Below are 13,828 nucleotides of genomic sequence, written 5' to 3'. Positions count from 1 at the left end.
AAGGAAGGAAGGAAGGAAGGAAGGAAAGAATGAATGGCATTCTAAAAAATGCTCTTTTCTTATAACATTTACTTTTGAAAACATGCCTTTGTAAATTCTTTCTCTGTCCCTATGAGACATAAATTTTCTCTCAGCCTTTTGCTAGTTTTATAATAAAGAAATTTCTTTCTCGGGGACCTGGGAGCCATCCCTATGAAATGTAATCATCAAGAGTCATAGCAAACCCCTATCCCCCAGTTTCTGTGGGAAGGCGGGGGTCTAACTTAGATAAGTGACAATTATCGAACACAAATGGCTTCATCACATTGACCAAGCTCCCCTCAATATCCCCTAGCATTTTCTGACTAGCATACCCCAGCATTTAAAAACTTTCCTACCTTTTGTTTCAGCAGATTGATTATAGTGTCTGGTCTCTTGGCATAGTCTTGAATAAAGTCTTCTTTGCCATTTAACTCTGTCTGGTGCAATTTTTCTTTGATACCCTCTCAGGAAGGGATCACAGCTACTCACATGAAGCTTAGCCTGATGCACGTGTACGCCTCATTTAAATGGGAGCTACATCACTCATGGCAGATGTGAATGTGCTAGAAGATGATCAAATTTAAAAAATTCAAACCCACTGAATAAAATATCAGTGAATTCCCGTTTAGTGAGCAGGAGGATTATTTTATTTTGGAGAGTGAGATTGTTTTCTTTTAATGGTGTTATTTTGAAATAGCATTGGAGTGGGGGGCATCTGGTCACTTCTAAGCAATGTAAATTTGAACAATGTCCAGGAGCAAAATCTGTGATTGTCATGTTTCTGAGCTAAATCAATGTTCTACCCCATGTGATGCAGCTTATATAATAGTCTTGATTGCAACCTTGAAACCTTGCAGAGCTCTAATTGTGAAGGAAGGCCCTGAGTGCCTGAGTCTTATTTTCTTCTGGTTTGGATGGAAACTGATGGGTTTTGTGGTCTAGTTGTAAAGAGCATTGGGCTTGAGAGCCAGACTGCCTGGATCCATATCCTGGCTCCACCTAGATCCCAGAACATCTTCTGACTCAGTAAAAGTGAGTAGCACAGGATCTGATGACTAGTAAATGCTCCGTACCCATTAGTTCCTGTAATAGTTGGTATCATCATCTTCATTCATCACTCTCGCTACTGTGAAAAACAAATGGGATATTATGATTTCACGACTTTCTACTCTCCACCCCCTCAAAAAAAAATCATTGATGGGTAGCTAGCAATGCTGGCTTGAAATAGATGTTAGCCTTGCTGAATTGCTTTATTCATGCCTAACTCTGAGCTCTATTTGTGAGATGTTTGTCTTTCTCTCTCCCCACCCCGACCCTTTATTTTATTTTTAGTGATGGATGGGCAGACAGAGATGAAGTCATTGAAGGTTATGAGGTGGAAGCCAACGGGGGAATCACAATAAAGCTGCAGTCTCCAGAGGTCAGGTCATTTGATGATTATTTCCTGAAACTAAGGCTGGAAACTAATACAAGGAATCCCTGGTTCCCTGAGTTCTGGCAACATCGGTTCCAGTGCCGCCTACCAGGACACCTTCTGGAAAATCCCAACTTTAAAAGAATCTGCACAGGTAACTTGTGTTCACAAAATTACAACTCAGAGATTCAGCCTCATTGCAACTTGTTGAATGAGAGTAGAGGATGCCAAGGCTGGAGATGCAAAGGCTAAATTGCCATTGTATTTAAAATATAGCTGGAATGAGGAGGGAGTGTGTATTGCCTCAGGGAGCCATGTTTCTTTGTTCTGGAAACACTACTTTGGTCTCTGATGGAGCAAGTGTTAAGAAGAGAAAAAATCAGTAAAAGAAAAGTGAACCAAGAATTCAGGTATCTAGTATTTAAGCCAGAGGGAAGAGATTTTATTGCAGGCATGCTTAAGAGATGTAGCCACAGACCTAACTAAGCAGGACTGGATTGATCCTTTTTTCTTCTTTATGACTTGCTTCAGTATGCAAGTCAGGAGAAGATGAGTTAATGTCACCCAGGGCCACATCACCAACCACCAACATGGTTGTATAGCGGGCACAGGTGGCAAGAAACTCCATCCTCTCATCTGTAAATAGGAATGCCAGTTCCCAGTGGATCAGATGCTTCCCATGCATTGCTGACTGGCACATTGTTGCAGGTCTTTCAGGGACTTGGTGAACTCCACAGGATGTCCTCTCCATCCCCGCCCTACCCTGGAAACTACTATAACTCAGACTTACTGCTGACTTTTATGAGTATTATCATTGCTGCCTAGAGACATTGCTGTACTCAGTCATTTCTCAGTATCGTTCATGCTGCCAAGATAGATCATCTTCGGTCTATCATGGTACCATTCAAAACTAGTTGTCTGCACTGCGTTGATAACAGCACGGCAGACAGGCATGAAGGACTCTATCCATGACCAAGTTTATATTATAGCACAGTTGTATGACATATATTTCCTGTAACTAGGCTGAGCAGATATTATTTAGAAAAGTCTAGGATCCACTTATTCATATAACACTTGTAAAAAACACCAATATAACAACAACAACAGCAAAAGGACAGAGAAGTACATAATCCAAGATTCTTGACCTAGAGAAATTTGCTGTCTCTTCAGGCAAATCAAAACACATCATATATATGATATAGATAAATAATAACCAGAGAGTGAATTTTTATAAGGTAAAAAGATTTCTAGTTTTAATAATATTCACGCTTTGACGTTAGAAGATTATTTATATACCAATATATTTGAGTGCAGTGATATATATCTGACTTGGTAAGGTTCAGTAAAGTTCACAGAGAAATTGCCTGGTGTGGATCTATTTTCAAGCAATCAAGAGTTTTAGAACTTCCTCAGTACGGCTTCTTGGGAGGCTAAGAGTCACAAAGATGGGAAGAGAGGTGCCAAATAGGTACCCATCTCTGTCACAGGTGAATCCTACTGACTTCTCCTTTCTCTCAAGTAATAGACCAAAAGAAATTAAAAACTCTAATGAAGCAATACAGCACCTAGCGATTTTGCCTCATTTGTGAAATAAAGACATTGAGGGTAGAGGGGCAGCAGTTTCTTTGCGTACCTATAGTTAATGGCTGCAGTGGGGTTAGAATATGCACCTCCTAAATACCATGACCGCTTTTGGACTTAGCATTTAGTGATCTTTTTTATTGTTCTCTAGTTATTTCCTAATGAGTTTTTTTTTTTTCCTTCAACTATAAGATCCTTGAAGATAGAGAACTCTCACAACCCTCATAGAACCCTGTACAACGTGGATCTCTGGGCTCTCGGTCGTTTCTTAGTAGTGAAATATTCAGTGAATTTATTATATCCTTTTAATGTAGGGAGTCCATGAGTTTTACTGTTTTTACAATAAAAGGTAAGGGCTATTACTTTGTAAGTAAAATATATTTTATTCACTCAACATTCAACAAAATTTATTGAGCATCTACTATGTGTGAGGCTTTATTCTAAGAGATGGAAATATGGCAGAAAACACAGGAGAAAAAGAACTGTTATCAATAACCTTACATTCCAGTGCAGGGAAATAGTAAACAAAAAATAAATTAAGCAAAATATATTAAGCAAATAATTAGTCCTAAGAGCATCAGAGAAAGTAAAGAATGGAGATAAAAAATAATGGGATAGAGGAATTGCAGTTTAAAAGAGAATGGCCAGAGAAAACCTCACTGAGAAGGTGATACCTGATTTGAGGTATGGGGCGTGGGGTACGGGGGGTGCTATGAGAGAGTGATCCATGCAAACACTGGGGGAGGGTGTTCCCAGCAGAGGGAATAGCGAATAAAGAGAGGTGCCAGCCTGCCTGGCTTAGTGAAAGAACAGCGAGGAGTCCAGCCTGGCTGGGGCAGCGAGTATGTAGTGGGTAAATCAGAGAGGCACACAGGGGTGCTGATCGGGCAGGACTTAACTGGTCTTTGTGAGGACTCTAGCTTTGTTCTGAGTGAGGTCTAAACCACTGGGAAGTTCGAGCACATGGAGATATGATTGCCTTACTTTTTCTGAATAGCATCACGCTTGATACAGATTTTAAGCTTTGACAGAAGGGGAAAGGCAGAAGGAAGCAGAGAAGTGGGAAGGCCACTGTAATAGTGCAGACGAGAGTGTGGTGGGTGGGGCCAAGGTGGTCCAGCCCAGATGGAGGGAGGTGATTGGATTCTGATTATATTTTGAATACGAGGGGATTTGCTGACAGAATTGTCAAGAATGACTCTGGTCTGAGCAACTGGAAAGATGGTATCACCATTTACTGAGATGAAGACAGTAGGGGAAGAATCAAAGCTAGATTTTGGACAAGTCAAGTTTGAGATGCCAATTAGTGATGCCACTATTTATGTTGCTCTGTCATTGTGGTTCATTAGAAAAATTTATAATTCTGCGAAACAGACTTGAATGTCTTTATGTCAGAATTGCCAGGAAAATATTTTGTGACCCGAGTTCTCAAACAAAAGTAAGAACCCTGTGGCCACGTATAATAATGTTGCATGTCACAGTTACATGCAAATGTCAAGGTTAAAGTAAACTTGGTTGATGTTCACAGCAGGAAATAACAATTTGCAAATTTATGAATCGTTATATTATGCTTGACTCCCAAAGCTATTTTAAGAGCTTCTTATGTGATTACAACTCTTAATAAACATGTTTATGCTTGTATATCATTCTGGAGTCAAGTTCAGCAAATATTTTTCTTTGTTCTTAGTTCTAAGGAAGGCAGAAGGCTTATTTAACTTTTTAAAATTTATTTAGAACTAATTCATAAAACGTATTGATCTTTTCTGCTGCAAAAATCCCAACATTTTACCTTTAGCAATATTTGTCCATGCTATCTATGTGTGTATACATTCATGTAAGCTTACCTTGCTCTTTGATGTTAATCAATGTATTTTTGTGAAATTGGCTTCAATGTTATTGAAGAACAATATAAACTTTCACTTTATGTATTGTTCTTATCTAGTTGAGATTCTTGAATATAAATAACTTGTAGCCTTCAAAAGAATATGCAGACAAATTTATGAAAATTAGTGTGAGGAAGTAGAATTAATCTTTCTGTACTATTGATAGCTACTGTTTCTGTCACTCATTTTATCTCTTCTAATTGGGTCTATAGGTGTTTTGGAAAATTTTCACATGGCAGTTAGTTTCCATAGAAACTTTATTGAGCTTAATCTCAGATGTCACTATTTAAATAGAGAGTTCATGTGCACTAGATTGTGAGTTTGAATATTAAGGGTCCTGAACCCAGGCTGAATAATTTGGGAATCACTGTGGCTAATTAAAAAGTATTTCATGCAAAGTCTACATCACTGCTTAATTAGTTGAGAATATCAAGGGATTGGAGATATGTTGGAAAAGCACTAACTGGAACATCAAAGCCTAACTTCTAAAACATTAATCATTGCAAGGACAGTGGAAAGAGTAGGTATAAAGCAAATCAAAGTCACTCTCTTTCAGCAAATGTCTTAGTTGCTTGCAGCATTTGTGTTATGTTTGCAATGGCAGAGTTTTTTATCATTCTTGATGAGAATTGCTAGAAATATTCCATGAACTGAGAGAGTATTGCCTTCGAAATCATGACCGCTGAGTCCCACACTGGTTCACTGGGGATCTGCCACATGACTGGGCGGACCTCACTTAACCTCTGAGGTTCAATTTCTGCAATTGGAACATGATGATTACTACTTTACACAGGTGTTGTGAGAGTCGAATGAAATGATACAAATAAAATACTTTGCAACCTGTAAATCCTTACATACCTATAAAGTGTTATTATTAGTGTCACGCCTTACCAGAGAGTAAATAAGGCATGACATGAGTCATCTCATTGAAATTGATAATTTTTGAAATTATAAATTTAACATAACTATAGTTCAAGATGTGAAATTTAGAAAAAACAAGTCCACGACCCTTAATCAATCACCGCTATACAATGCCATTATAGATAATTTCTTTTATTGTTTTTTTCTTTGTAGGCTTTTATATTTTTTCTGATTATTAAAGCAATGCATACTTACTATGCTTTGTCATATGCAAACTGGAAATATAGAAAAACATAATAAAGATGCAGAGCATTTTGAAGGTGCCCTTATGTAACCACTGATAATCACTGTTAATTTTTTAATATACTTCTACTAAATACACTGTTAAATTTTTGGTGTATTTTTATCTTTCTTTATATAGTTTTAACTCATGTAGTTAGTATTTTATTTATTGCTTTTAAAAATAAATATTGCCTTTTTCTTTTAAATTTATAAATTTCTCTTTGTCATTAAATTCTTTCATTCTTAGAAAAGCTGCATAACATTGTGCAAACAGATAAGCTATTATTTATTTAACAGTATTCGTTCTTCCTACACATTTAGGCTATTTTCAGTTCTTCACAAATCAAAAATAAAGCTACTGTGATGTAATAACAATCCTTCTTCCTAAATCTTTTTTTTTTTTTTGCATTTCAGATAATTTTCTTAAGATATATTTCCAGAAGATGAATAACTCGGTCAAAAGATATAAACATTTCTGACGCTTTTAAAAATAAAGAGTTCCGAAAGGCAACTCTTACCAGCACTGCATGAAATTCTGCAATTCTGCACTTTTTTCATTATGTTTTCATAGTTACGATCATAGTGTACATATATTCTGCATCTTATTTTCACTTAGGATTACACTACTTTTTTGATGTTCCTGCGTGGCCCTTGTAACACTATTTTAATAGTTCCATAATGTTCTACTCAATGAAAATATTATATTTACTTATCTATTCTTACACTTTTGCTGGACATTTAGGTTGCTTCCAATTTCCTTCTTGTAGGAAAACACTGAACATAGTACAGAGAGTTTTCACAGTTGTTTTTGTTACTATTTTTGGGTTGTTCCCTCGCTATGGACTCCTGATTTTGGGTCTCTTGAAAACATCATTATCTTACAATGTGACGGTATTAAGGTTTTCTGTGGCTAAAAGTCTTATCTATTATCTATATGAGCTTACTAGGTTTACTCTATTTTCACCAGCCTTTTTCACAATCCAGTGAATTTACAGCCATAATTTTACTTTCTTCCCTTATTTTTTGTACCAATTGGGAACAGATGGGCACAATGCTTTTTAAATCTAGTATATATAAGTATTTCATTATTATTCAAGACATAATAAAAGAATTTGAATAGTATTTGCAGTGTTTGTCAAAAGCTCAGGCCTTGTAAGATAAAATCAACTAGTCTGATAAGACAAAATTTCAAGGCTTCGAAGCATGAGTACTCTTGCCCCAGTAGCTTAGAGACTATCATTTACAGTGTTTAGATTGGTACTAATTTTTATAATATGTTTGATTCATTATTAGGTTTCAAACTTTATGGACTTTCCATTTAGAATTATTATGTAAGGTTAAGTAAGATTGCTCCATTATCAATTGATCCAAATTGTCTTTCTATAAACTGATATGTTCCAATTTATTTCAGCCTATTAGGTCTTAGGTATCACTTCCCTTTGCCTTTGGAAGTTTGGCCCAAATGCCAATATGCAGTCCTGGAGAATATTATTTGCCTTCAACCAAGAAGTTAGTACTATTAATTAGAATTTGTGGAAGACTTCACAGTTTTCTACCCCTCCCTGTATCCATGCTCTTCGAAATATGACTTTCAAGCTCCTCCCATTAAAAGGTAGAGTTTTGTTCTCCACCTCTTGAATCTGGATTGACATTAAAGCTTATTAGTTCCAAGTCTAGGCCTCAAGAGGTTTCACCTACTGCCATTCCCTTTCCTGGAATTTTTGCAGTATAGTGACTTTTCATTGGCTGAGTTATGTGGCAGTCTCCCATTGGCTGAACAGTTACTGGGCAAAGAGGAATCTTTTCCTCCCTCTGCTGAGGTCTTGAAGTATCAATTCTTGTTGAAGATGCAAGGTACCATCTCTTCATGTTGGGGTCAGTAGTGTGCCATTGAATGACATGTGTGTGAGAGTTTTCTCCTTAAGCCTTCCAACTCCATTTTAAATGGTGGTTTTGTTTATTAATTTTCACTTCTCACCAGGACTATAGTTTTGCATTTCATGTCTTGTACACATTTGCTGCTGGGGAAGCTCATATGAAGTAAAATAATAATTTCAGCCATCATAAAAAGTTACAGTTCTTTTATGATGGGTATGACCAAATATACTTGGAGTCTGGCCCATTTGTACTTTTTATTTTATTTTTCATAGTTTTATTGAGATAGAATTGCCATATAGTAAACTGTACACATTTAAAATGCACAATTTGATAAATTTTGGTGTATATATGCCCATAAAGCCATCATTACAATCAAGATAATGAGCATATCACTCTCCAGATTCCTCTGTCACACTGAAAACTCCCTCCTACACTCCCCACTTCTTCCCATCCCCATCTACAGGCATCCATTTATTGGTTTTCTGTCACTATAGTTAATTTGCAATTTCTACACTTTAATATCAGTGAAACTGTACACTGTTTTTTCCCTCTGCCTTCTTTTACTCAGCATAATTATTTTGAGATTCAACATTGTATTGTATATATCAATGTTTATTCCTTTTAATTGCTAAGTAGTGTTCTATTATATGGATATACCACAATTTGTTTATCCATTCACCTGGTGATAGGCATTTGAGTTGTTTCCAATTTTTGGTTATTACAAACGAAGCTGCTGTGAATATCCATGTGCAAGTTTTTGTGTAGAAATATGCTTTCATTTCTTTTGAGTCTAGTCCTGGGAATGGAATGGCTGGATTTTATGGCAGGTGTATGTTTAATTTCTCTTTTTTATTTACCCCTTGGTCTTATTTACTGTGGAGATAAATGATTGGGAAATCATCATCACAAAAGAATCAAACACTGAAAAGATAAATGGCTTGTTAGAGTTCAAGAAGCAGTGAGACTTCTGAACTACTTGAAGATCATGTTCCATCATTCCCTTGTTTCTGCTGTTTGGAGGTGACAGTTAAAGAGAATGGGATCATTTATATCCATTTATGAACCAAGTCTTGGGTTATAATAGTTTTTAAACATGATTTTTTATTTGATACTATGAAATCGAGGTTGCCAGGTCTCTGAACAACTTTTTGAGTTTGTTTCTTAGCAGTAAATTCTCTAGTGGCTGTTTTTCCTGAAAACCAACCTCATACCCCAACTTGTAATATACATTTGTGCTCTGATGACTGGGGCACCAGTTACACTTACAATATAGTTCCTGTGTCTCTAGACCATGGTAGTGTACTTAGGGCCTTATACTTTATATCCAGGAGTTGTTTGCCTAACCTCACACCAAATAGCTGTGTGAGGTAGTGTTGAATATGCTATCGTAATCGCCTGGGCCTATGCCACTATTTAAACTCTCTCTGGAGCGTCACTGGCTGGTAAACAACATAAAGTCCCAAATCCTTATAGAAGTTTGCTGGGCATCCATAGGTACTACATGAGGACAAGTATTTTAAATTTGTTAGAAATGTCAATAAATGAGATCCATAGGCACTTGCATCAGATAGACTTCCATCTAATGCTTCAATCAACCAAACACTATTATCCAATCCATTTGGATAAATTAATAGCCCAAACCCTAGAATGATATCAATAAGAATCGTGTTTTTAGGGCGTTAAATCTCAAACATGGCTTATTAAAATCATCAAGAAAGCTTTTAAAAAAAGTATTCCTCTGTATCTATCTGGATCCCTCACTACTTGAATCAGAATCTCTGAGATGGGGCCAAATATTCATATTAAGGACAGAAAGAAATTCATACTTAAATTTTATGCATTCTTTAGCTCTCTTTTTCTCTTTTGATTTTCAAAATTTGGAACCATCTATTACTGTCCAAGTTGAGATCTTTCCAAGGTTTTGGCTCTGGCTGTGGCAGCTGTGGTAGGTAATGAGAATTTAGTAATATCTAATGCTGAATCAATTTCTTCTGTTTGTTTTATTTGTTTATTGGTTGACTGTTTTGCATTTGAAACATTGGCATTCCAAAACCAATAAATCATGGCCAAACACTAAGTTACTCTCTGTCCAGATTTGGTAATTACTAGATATAATAAATTTCTGTTGCTGCCACCACAAATTATCACAAAGGGAGTGGCTTAAATCAGCAGACATTTATTAATGTTAATGTATAGTTCTGTAGGCTGGAACTCTGACAATGGTCTCATTGGGCTAAAATCAAAGTGTTAGCAGAGCCATATTATGTTTATGAAGGTTCTGGAAGAGAATCTATTTCCTAACACTTAGAAGCCCACCCCCATTTCTTGGTTTTGGTTCCTTTTCTCCTTATTCAAAGCCAGCATTGTTGCATGACTCAGGCCCTTTTTTCATCGTCACATTCTCTCTCTGACCACAAACGAGGAAAGTTCTTCATTTTCAAGGACTCATGATTAAACAGGCCCATCCAGAAGCCAAGGATAATTTTACCATCTCAAGCGAAGATTAATCACACATGCAAAGTCCTTTTTGTTATGTAACTGAACTTATCCACAGGTTCCAGGCTTAAAAACAGGGCATCTTTGATGGCCCATTATTCTACCTACCACAGTAGATGTCTAGACAGAGCAAGGGATTCAATTCTCTAACTCATTTCTACTGGCGACTTCTTTAGCTCTTTCTTTTGCAGCAATCCTGCCTCTGTTAACAGTGACCAAAAGAACAGCACGTAACTCTTTAGGAACAGATTTTAAAAACCAATTTTATTGTATTTCTGTGAAAAGTAAAACATCTAGGCAGTTGAGGACGTGTGCCACTGCCTGACCAGAATAGTGTCTGAATGCATGGAGAGCCTCCTTTTTCCAATCCCCATTTTCTGGTTCTCCATTGCTAAGGTTGTTCTTCTACACCCTCAAATTGAGAACATCATAAACTCTATGCTCTTACCACAGAGAAACGATTAATTTTCTGGATAAATTAATTTCCTGTAAAGCCACAATTAGATAAATGTCCTTTGTCCTTCATCTCTTTGTCCCTCATTTCTCAATTCATTCCGTGTAAATTACTTTCTATCTTTCTCCATAGACACAGCAAAGACACCAGATGTTCTCGAGAGCCTGGCTATACATTAGAACTAGAACCTGGGCGTCCTGGTGAATCATAGTTTGTACTCTTTCAATAGTATTTCATTGCATCCATATGTAAATTACTGAGTGAATCTGAGGTGGTCTCTAAGAAAAGATACAGATCATTTGATTCTGCAAAGGCCTGGAGAGGCATAAATAGTGAGATCCTGACCTTGTCAGGTGCTGCCCACACTCAGCCCTACTCACCTGGTATTTTGTCCTTGCACCCAGGAAAAATAGTACAGCTGCACTAGCTCAACTTCAAATCCCAGGTTTCAAATTTTAAATTATTTCAGGGCTTGCTGAGCAATATAAAATTCTTTCTTTCTTTCTTTCTTTTTTTCCTTCATGGTCATCTTCTAAAGCTATAGTCAAGAACAGCACAAACACTGCCAAAGACTTTCAATTTAACCAAGTGTATTTGAGTCTAATGCCCTTGTGCCTGTATGTTGTGTTTTTTTTTTTCTGCATTCCACATCGCATTTGGATGTTCAGTTTAGATAATCTTTAGTTCTGAGGTCTGACAACAAGGCTGGCTCTTAGTAAGTGCGAGAAGATCCAGAGTTACTTTTTGGGCAAAGTAAACTTCCCTTCAAGATTTTTTGGAGTGCCTCGTTTTAGCACTCCATATTTTTTAAAATTTCCTCAAGTGTAAAATAGAAATCAAGAAATACAAATGGAAATAAGAATATGAATCAGTTAGGATAGAGTAGGTTATGCTACAGGAACTGATGACCACAAGATTCTAGTACTGTCGAACTACAGACTTAGTTCTGGCTTAAGAAAACAGTACTTCCACTGTTTTCTGTGCCTCTTCTCCGGGTCATCTCATTCCAGAACCAGGCTGACAGTGAAGCCCCTCTCTGGAACACTGTCCATGATTACAGAGGAAAAAGAGAGTGTGGCAAATCAAGTGCCGACTCTTAGAGTTTACACCAGGATGTGACACTCATTACTTCTGATAATATTTTGTTGGCAAAAGAAAGTAACATAGGCCTGGCCTGATGCCATTGAGTGTGGTGTCATCCTCTGCCAGGAAAGGAAGCAAATATTTCGTGAACAACAATAGAGGCTACCACGCTTTTTCTTTCTGATTGAAATTATTTAGATACATGTCATTTCTTCATGAAAATACATTCTTCCACTCTCCCAAGAAGACACCATAAGAAGCCCATCTAATCATCAGGGTCAGAGTTGGTAGATTGTGTGATGCTTAATCATGCTGAACATGCCTCCTCTTCTGCCGTAGTTTCACATGTGAAAGTGAGAAGTTAGCTGTCCCCTGTGCACCCAATGTGTAATGGGAGCACAATGAAAGGATTGCAAAAATTATCCTTTGGAAAAGATAAAGACTTAAGAGACACACGGCAATGATCGGTCCATAGAAATTCTGAAGTGCCTTTGGGAAGATATTGCAAGTGCCCTTTCCTGGTATTGGGAAATGTCCCCTAAGTGGGCTCTGACATATCCTCTGGGAGAAGCTCCCAGGCTGCTGTTCTCCACGGCCCTTGCATCCAACCTCAGGAGGATTCCTCCATTCCTATCATTCTACTTGGTTTCTTCTGATGGGGCATCAAAGATAGTCTTCTTTGGGGGCTGAGCAACTTTCTCATTCTGCTTCCAGGCCATAAAGTTTGGAGCACAGGAACCACTTTAACTCTTCAGTAGTCTAGGCTGGTAGCTTTTTTTTTTTTTTCCCTAGTAAAACTTTTTTAGAAAAGCATAGCTTCCTTGTTAACTAGCTTATTTATCACAAGTGCCAATAGCCATGCCTAAAATTCTTATTTAGAGAAGCTTCACATTCCAGACTTAATTTTAGGACCCTTGACTGTAAGAGACTTCTAATGAAAAGCTGTAGTCCTGCTCTCTTCTTTTTCAGCAATTGTCTTCATCTGAAAGATTTATGGGTGGCAAAGTAATTCTTTCAGAGATTCTATTACCAGAATATGAATTTTGATTTGGTCCTTGCCATTAAGCAGAGTTTTCATTTGTCCTTTGTAGCATAAAGACCTTCTCAGTTTTATCTTTGAACGGTTGGAAATGAGAATAGATTTCATCTCTGCACATTTAATTTTCTTGCCTCCTTGCCAACTCATTTGATAAAATATCTGCCTTCCAAATTATACAGGTGACAATGTTTCTGAATGTTTTGCCACTGCATAATAATGAATTTATATCATTTTAGGCCCTGGTCTCGGTTTCCTTGCTATCTGCTGCTGCCTGTTTCTACAAGTTTCGCAATTTGTGGTTTATTGTTTTTGTTGTTGTAACATCCCCCTACTTTTAGGTAGATTTCCATTTTGGTCAGAATAGGCTAAGATATGCAGTTATAAGAAAAGACCCCTAACTTAATGTCTTATAACAAGAAATAATTATTTCTCGTTCAGGCTACCTGTCCATTATGCATTAACAGACTCTATGTCTTCTGCACTCTGAGAGCCAGTCTGTTAGAACAACTTTTATCTGGAACATTGATAACTATGGCAAAGGAACAGCATGACCAATGTGATCTAGATTTAAAGCTTCTGCTAAAATTTATATGTGTTACTTTACTAACTTTTCATTGAACAAAGTCAGTCTTTTGGTCCAGCCTGATATCAATGGAGAAAGGAAATATAATGCATCCCAAGGGATAGACATCTAATATTTGTGAGCAATGATATAATCCATCAAACTACTAAATCAAAATTAGCACATAGCCATTTATTCATGATAGCATGCCTTATGTGCATATAGTATATAGTTTAAGTTTTTGGAGTTTTTAACTTACTTAAACCTTTATTTG

General features: G+C 37.0%; 1 protein-coding gene across 5 annotated transcripts in view; it reads left to right on the top strand.

The window, feature by feature from the left end:
* GRM1 (glutamate metabotropic receptor 1) overlaps positions 1 to 13,828 on the top strand; it is a 342,810-nt gene that overhangs the window by 240,548 nt on the left and 88,434 nt on the right. For all 5 annotated transcript variants that reach the window (XR_895664.2, XR_895663.1, XM_011356108.1 and 2 more), the window contains one exon: positions 1,354 to 1,589. Coding sequence is in view for 3 of the 5 variants with exons in the window: in XM_011356108.1 (XP_011354410.1) it covers positions 1,354 to 1,589 (236 nt within the window). In the remaining 2 variants the exon portion in view is untranslated. The remainder of the gene's footprint in view (positions 1 to 1,353; positions 1,590 to 13,828) is intronic.

The sequence above is a fragment of the Pteropus vampyrus genome, unplaced genomic scaffold (assembly GCF_000151845.1).
Source record: "Pteropus vampyrus isolate Shadow unplaced genomic scaffold, Pvam_2.0 Scaffold24, whole genome shotgun sequence".
NCBI lineage: Eukaryota > Metazoa > Chordata > Mammalia > Chiroptera > Pteropodidae > Pteropus > Pteropus vampyrus.
The sequence above is the reverse complement of the archived record's forward strand: the minus strand, read 5'-3'. Positions and strand labels throughout refer to the sequence as shown.